The sequence below is a fragment of the Entelurus aequoreus genome, linkage group LG12, assembly GCF_033978785.1.
Source record: "Entelurus aequoreus isolate RoL-2023_Sb linkage group LG12, RoL_Eaeq_v1.1, whole genome shotgun sequence".
NCBI classification, from domain to species: Eukaryota; Metazoa; Chordata; class Actinopteri; order Syngnathiformes; family Syngnathidae; genus Entelurus; species Entelurus aequoreus.
The window spans coordinates 50,519,738-50,527,289 of record NC_084742.1 but is presented as its reverse complement, the minus strand read 5'-3'; the positions used below and the strand labels follow the sequence as shown (position 1 = coordinate 50,527,289).

Sequence of the window (7,552 nt, the reverse complement as noted above, 5' to 3'; positions counted from 1 at the left end):
ACTCATAGCCATAGCACACATCCCTCTTACATGTGTGTAAGAGGGAAACATCAAAGACATTAAAAGAGCAGAGCTGATGCAAGGTGCTAGTGACACATTTGTGTGCACTGTTGTCAAGTGACGGCATTTCAGCACTGGTCTTCTGAATTGTGATGCGTATATTGTTACTCCATCAGGGTGCCCCCCACCCTCTCCGTGCGACAACCACAACTGCCCACGAGCAAGAAAGCGTACTATGCGTGAGACATTGTGCGTGGTTTAGTTAGTGGGTGGTAGAAAAATCCAATAGCTCTCTCTTACTTGTGCTGTGTGTCTTGTTTGTTGTGTTGTAGTAATATGAAGCTATTAAGCTAGGAATGTTTTGTGGTAGCACTAGCATCAGTGCGCTAAGGGGCGAGATGAAGTAGCTATACATAAAATGGATATGATATTCCTGTTCCTGCTTGGACTTTGTGTCGAGTTAGTACTAGAATTTGTAGAATTGTACCTAGTAGACTCTGGGGGCTGTAAGTTCCAATGTTTACTGATGTTATCTGTCTTTCTCTACTAGTTTCTTTACCTAAAGAGGAAACAGCACTTTATTTTGAACAGGTAAGCAGTCAACTTCTTCCCCCAAAATTCCGGAATTTGGTTGAAATTGACAACAGAGATATAATGTTTGGTCCATGTTGATATCTGAAGTACGTTTAGCGACAAACACATTTTATTCGCGACCCAGACTGTTCTCTGACCCATAGGGATGGGTACCTTTCGCAATTGAACTGATACAGCACCGATTCCCGGTACCTGTCAATCGATACCAGTACTCCAACAGTACCAATTTTCTGTGTTTTGTGTGTGTTCATGGGGTACTAAATGTTTTTATATTTACTGTATTTTCCGGACTACAAGGCGCACTTAAAATCCTTTTTTTTCCTCAAAACTCGACAGTAAAGTACGGAATAATTCTGGTTTTGCTTACGGTCCTCAAAGCAATTTTATTTGGTACATGGTGTAATGATAAGTGTGACCAGTAGATGGCAGTCAAACATAAGAGATAAGTGTAGACTGCAATATGACTCAAGTAAACATCACCAACATTTTATATGTTCCATTGAAAATATAGAACATTACACACTGCGCTCAAAAATCTATCAAAATGTTTTAACACAACTTTGGTAAGCTATGAAGCCGCACCGCTGGATGTGCTTCAACATACAAGTATTATTATGGTGTGTGTATAAGGTAAGACATATTATCTGCCGTTTTGTTTCGCAATATTATGCAAAATAAACTTTTCTTACCTTCTGGTACCTGCTGATCTGTATTTGGGACCTGCATAAATCCTGAAAAATTGTGTGCGTCCGCCTTTGTAGTCCGTGGCGACACCTTAGTCGATAAGCTTCTTCTTTTTCTCTATCTTCTTGTTATGGAACATTCATCCTCCGATGTTGCCATTTGTAATATAAAGTAGTGTAAAGTTCTTACTTATATCTGTCAGTAAACTCGCCATGAAAGCACTAAAACATACCGGTTTAGTGAGTGTCATTATTCATCCAAGGAACTTTAGTCATTAAAAAGTTCTGGTCGGATGGATTTTCCCGGGATACAATTCCGGAGTTGTTTCCGAATGAGGAGATGCTGCTCCGTTATTGATTTAAGTAAAGTCTGAATGTCATTAAAACAGTTAGCTCCATCTTTTGACACTTCTTCCACTCCCGTCCTTGCACGCTACACCGCTACAACAAAGATGACGAGGAGAAGACGCTGTCGAAGGTGAGCCACGCAAATAAGACCGCCCACAAAACGGCACATCCGAAAGCGACTGTCAGAAAGTGACTTGAATATGATCTATAAAACATAAATTATGCAACATTTTGACCAAAGAACCACCATTACATGTTATGTAGACCACAAGGAAGTGTTTTTCATTTAGAAAAAAATCATAATATGACCACTTTAATGCGCCTTATAATCCGGTGCGCCTTTTGTATGAAAATAGACCTGAATAGACCCGCTCATCGGCAGTGTGCCTTATAATCCGGTGCGCCCTATGGTCCAGAAAACACGGTAAATTGATAACATTGAAATGTTATAAAATAAAATTGAAATTAATATGGCTCCTTTTAATGTGCCCTATAATCCAGTGCGCCTTATATATGAAAACAGATCAAAAATAGACCATTCATCGGCAGTGCGCTTTATAATCCGGTGCGCCCTATGGTCTGGAAAATATGGTAACATTTTACACTGTGTTGTCCAGTTATGTCTTCTTTTCTTCCAGAGTCTCATCTGTAAGTATTACATTGTAGACTTTGCTTGCAGTTGTAATTCCAGGACACTGGGTGGCGATAGTGTACAGACTACAAATGAGAGCATTGAAATTGTCAGGACCTTGTAAATAAAGCCAGCAAAACTTCAGATAAGTTTATCTTTCTGAGTGGATATATCACAGCAAGTATGCATTCAATTCGGTTTGTCTTCGGTGTGTTGCTGTTGTCAGGAAATAGTCTTTCAGTTGAGCCTACAAAGTGTTTATACTGTAAGTATTGTACTTCTTACAACACACCAGCTGTTTGAATGTAACATGCAGCTTAGTTATAGTTTTAATTACCAAATTTGGAGGTGTTGAATTTGCCATGTAAAATCACTAATGCTAATGAGTAGCATGTTTATGGCATAACCTCTGTAAATTAGCATCGAGCTAAAGCGCTTTCTATCGGGCATGTTTCCTTAAATTTTTTGACATGGAAAAATAGCAACAATACCTAGAGGGAGCCCGGTTGAGTCCGCTATGAGTTCTTAGGTGCTCGATTGCCCGGCAAGTGTATCGAAATGTGGTACCGTTTGATGCTAATTGGTACCCAGTAGTACCTACAAAATAACCAAATTCTGTACCCATCCCTAATGATGTGTTTTGCACAAAAATCTGAGTTTTGTCCAACCTGTAGAAATACTATTTAATTATAGTACTGTGTTGCAAGGCAGCTCCCGCCATCAGTGTGTGAATGTGTGTGTGAATGGGTGAATGTGGAAATACTGTCAAAGCGCTTTGAGTACCTTGAAGGTAGAAAAGCGCTATACAAGTATAACCCATTTATCATTTATTCTTTACTGTTATTAACTCACACTTTGTTTAACTTCAAGAGATAGCATTTTTTTTTAAAAATCTCAGGTACAGTTAGACTTGTGATTGTTTGAAGTGTGATCCAGGCAACCTTTCTTATAATCACAAAAAATGTAACCAAAATCTTAAGAAATAGATACAATATTATAAAACACCTTTGATGATCACTTTTTAAGACGAAGGAAAAAATATTGCTGAATGATTTTTTTTTTTTTTTGTCTTGGTTAAGCGGATTTTACGAACTCAGCTCCTGGACTTGAGGCCTCCATGAGGACGTCAAGAGCAGGACGGATGACTCCACTGCTCACCTACACCGCGACAAGTATGGATCCCGATGCACTACACGCAGATTGTAACATGTTTTGATATGAAATGATCTTCATGCTGATAACATAGTTGTGTTTTTGCCATTCCACTGTGGAGGAATTCTTGTGTTTGCCGTACGACTGAATGCCGTTCAGCGGCGTGGTACGGATCACTTGCTCTGGTGTGGCAGAGAGTCTAGGGACAAAACACAGTTAACCCTCTTCTACCGTTACTTGTTTGACCTTTTAAACATTTACAAATCGAACCAGACCATTTTGGTAATAGTCAATCAGATCTATGCCAATTAAAGAGACTGTGCTACGTTTCCATTCTGACCTGTTAAGTCATTGTGTGATGTGTATGCACCAGGGCTTGCACAGACCAGTCGGCCTTAAGAGGCACAGTGACGTTTATTTCCTGACGTCGACTAGTCACACTGACATTTCCTTGAGACAATTGTAATTTGGGCCAGAAAATCCAAGTAGAGTAGAAAAAGAGAGTTGGACTCGCTTGGATTTGTCTTCTTTTTCCTGATTTGTGTGCTTTTAACATGGCTAAGTAGCATATTATTACGTATTATTCAGAAACTCACCCAGTTAGTAGGGTGGTGAATTTAGAATTGATTCTCGATTCCAAAACAATTCTTGATTCAAAACGATTCTCAATATAAAACCAATACTTTTTAGTAAAATTACGTGCCAGTTCTACGATTAACTACATTCCTTCATAAAATAGAGAACAGCTCTGATCAATGATACTTTAAAAAAAAAACAGGTTTTGTTGAATAAAATTCTACCCAAACATTTAATAAAGTCAAATACAAATAAGCATACTTGCCAACCCTCCCGATTTTCCCGGGAGACTCACGAATTTCAGTGCCCCTCCCGAAAATCTCCCGGGGCAACCATTCTCCCGATTTGCACACGGACAACTATATTGGGGGCGTGCCTTAAAGGCACTGCCTTTAGTGTCCTCTCTCACCTGAAAAGGAGACTAATACTATATAAATAAACATTGATTGATTGATTGATTATATATGTCTCCGTTATCCATATGTTTATTTATAACCCATAAAGTAGGCAGGCAAGGAGCTATTTCTCAGCGTGTGTTTATTCCAGCCGGCACGTTAATACACTGACACACAACATCCGGATTCCCATCATGCATTGCTTCAAAACTACGGCAAGTAGTAATGTCCAAAAACATAACAGAGATGAAGCAGAAGAACGAAGAAGAGACATGGCGACGACGAGTAAGAAGAAGTACGCTCGCAAGTTCCAAAATGATTGGAAAAAGTAATTCCAGTTCATCCAGGACAGCTCGAAGGGGAAGGGGTATGCTGCCTGCACATTTTGTAGATCAGACTTCTCCATTGAACACGGTGGCCGAACGGATATATTTGAATAATTTATTCATATATATATATATATATATATATATATATATATATATATATATAATGTGTATATATATATATATATAATGTGTATATATATATATATATTAGAGCTGCAACTAACGATTAATTTGATAATCGATTAATCTGTTGATTATTACTTCGATTAATCGATTAATAATCGGATAGAAGAGACAAACTACATTTCTATCCTATCCAGTATTTTATTGAAAAAACCCAGCATACTGGCACCATACTTACTTTGGTTATTGTTTCTCAGCTGTTTGTAAATGTTGCAGTTTATAAATAAAGGTTTATTAAAAAAAAAAAAAAAAAAAAAGCCTCTGCGCATGCGCATAGCATAGATCCAACGAATCGATGACTAAATTAATCTGCAACTATTTTTTATAATCGATTTAATCGATTAGTTGTTGCAGCCCTAATATATATATACAGTATATATATATATGAAATACTTGAAAATATATACACCCCCCGCTACCCCCAAACTCCAGAATTCAGAGGTCTCAAGGTTGGCAAGTATGCAAATAAGGCAACAGGAAAAGTATCCAACACTTCTATTTTCTAAAGTAAATCTGTACAGCAGATATAGATCATCTCCATCAGGGGTGTCAAACTCATTTTAGCTCAGGGGCCGCATGGAGGAAAATCTGTGCACACGCGGTCCCGACTATTAAAATCATGGCATTAAAACTAAAAAATAAAGACAACTTCAGATTGTTTTCTTGGTCTTACTTTGGCCAAAAATAGAACAAACACATTCTGAAAATATTACAATAAAAATATAGAAAAAAATGCTGGCAGCGGTAAAGTTTAGATCCATGAAGGAAAGAAGAAAGTGAATGAATGTTTATAACTGAACACATTTACATATGCATAAAAATGTGTTTTCTTTAGTATAATTTTTTTAATGAACTAAGTAACGTTTCCAAAACACAATATAGAATGTGAGATATAACAGGATAATGCTACATTTATCCTTTGTTTTCAAAACCGTTACAAAAAAGTGGGACCCCAAAAATTTACTGTGGCACCCCATTTTGATGACTTGATGGGGTCCCTACCGCCAACACTGATGGAGTATTGGTGCGTGCAAAACAACAGCAGCAGGCGGCTGTGGCCTGCGGGCCGGTTCTAATACTAATCAAATATCATCCCGGGGGCCATAGATAATTCATTCGCGGGCCTTGACTTTGACATCCCTGATCTACATCAACAATATGATTTGTCAGAGTGGCTGGGCAGGTTGTTTTTTTAACTTTTGGATTTTTTTTTAATCAATTAACAATTGTTACAAGTAAGATTTGTGATTCATCCGAACATCGGGTGTTGTACTTCCTGCCAAGTTAGACCCTTATCAAGGCAAAAATCAGTGCTGCACCTTTTCGCTGGAATTTTGTGAAAACACGCTGTGTTTTTTTCTTCAAAGTTTTCGAGCATGGAGATGAGACTTTTAGACATGCGTGTGTTTTTATTTATGACGGGGAAACGACGTCATCAGTGACTCGTTGGCCTTCAACGATTCTGAAGTCATGCAACCTCCGAGTATGCATGTGTAAATGTCGTAACACCAAAACTGAAGATACTTTTTTTTCCACGTCAAGATGTGCAACACTTCACAAACACATTACGTGTTAACGTGGGAAGAAAAGCCTGACTTGTGTTTTGCCACAGTGAAATGTCAGAATTTGAACACACTTCAAAACACTGTTCTGCCCACAAAAAAAGGTGTAACTTGGTCAAAAGTCGGGATGTTGGGTACGGTAACAAAGATGGCGCATGTTGGGATCTCAAATACACACATGCCAAATGTGAATGTGATACAAAGGAAAACTTGACCAGAATGGTGAATGTCACAACTTGGTCAAGCTTGAAGACGCTTGTCGTCGTCTCATGTGGAGATCTTAAATGAAACACTGGCACAAACATGAATCTACACACCACCAGTCTCACGCTCACAAAAGTCGTGACTAAAACTAAGAAACACTATTGTCAGTTTTCTTTATGGCGACGCATGCCCATGTTCTTACAATTCACGTTTGTGTTTGTCAGTGAAACACTTCAGTATTTTCCTAAAGTTGTAGCACTGTTTATAAATGTGTAAATAAACAAAGGCTTCCCGATTTGTGTTCATATTTTGGTTTTGTTGTATTTATTTGTTTAAATCATTCAGTCTATACAGTATGTAGCTGTGCACTCATGATTAGCCAATAATTTATTAATGTTTAATTGAAATATCATCTGTATATTTTTATCACCACCCTTACACGCACTTGAAGTAAACCTGGAGCGCTTGTTTTTTTTTTTTGTTGGAAATGTTAAATGACGTTACAATTGCATTGTATTTGTTGTTTTGTAATTTTTGTTTTTGACTGTTACTGTTAGGGTTACACAGTATGTCCCGTGAAAACTGTTACTTATTGTATGCTTTCGCCCATTGCATTGTTCAAAACATTTGACTGCTTTTGGAATAAAAGCTGATTTTCAAACATTTGCTGTGTTCTGTTACCTCATTAATGTCTTTTTGTGGGTTTTACTAGAAACATGAGCTTTTGTAAGGTTTGTAAACGCAAAAATTAGTTTTTAACTCAATATGACAATAATGTTCTTAGAATCCGGAGAAGATGCGTTTGAAACAATAGAAAATTGTTTCAAGGATAACTCTTAAACCAAACATACAATATGTCTAATAATGCCTGTATTAATGTGTCTGTGAGTTTGAC

At 37.7% G+C, this 7,552-nt stretch overlaps 1 protein-coding gene across 3 annotated transcripts in view; it reads left to right on the top strand.

The window, feature by feature from the left end:
- Window positions 1-7,320, top strand: part of LOC133662316 (tetraspanin-5-like) — a 37,621-nt gene extending 30,301 nt beyond the window's left edge. The window contains exons 9-11 of one of the 3 annotated variants that reach the window (XM_062066209.1): window positions 177-249; window positions 551-591; window positions 3,336-7,320. In XM_062066209.1, coding sequence (XP_061922193.1) covers window positions 177-243 — 67 coding nt within the window. In that variant the 3' untranslated portion in view covers window positions 244-249; window positions 551-591; window positions 3,336-7,320. The remainder of the gene's footprint in view (window positions 1-176; window positions 250-550; window positions 592-3,335) is intronic. The other 2 variants (XM_062066211.1, XM_062066210.1) reach the window with 2 other exon arrangements.
- Window positions 7,321-7,552: the final 232 nt, after the last annotated feature.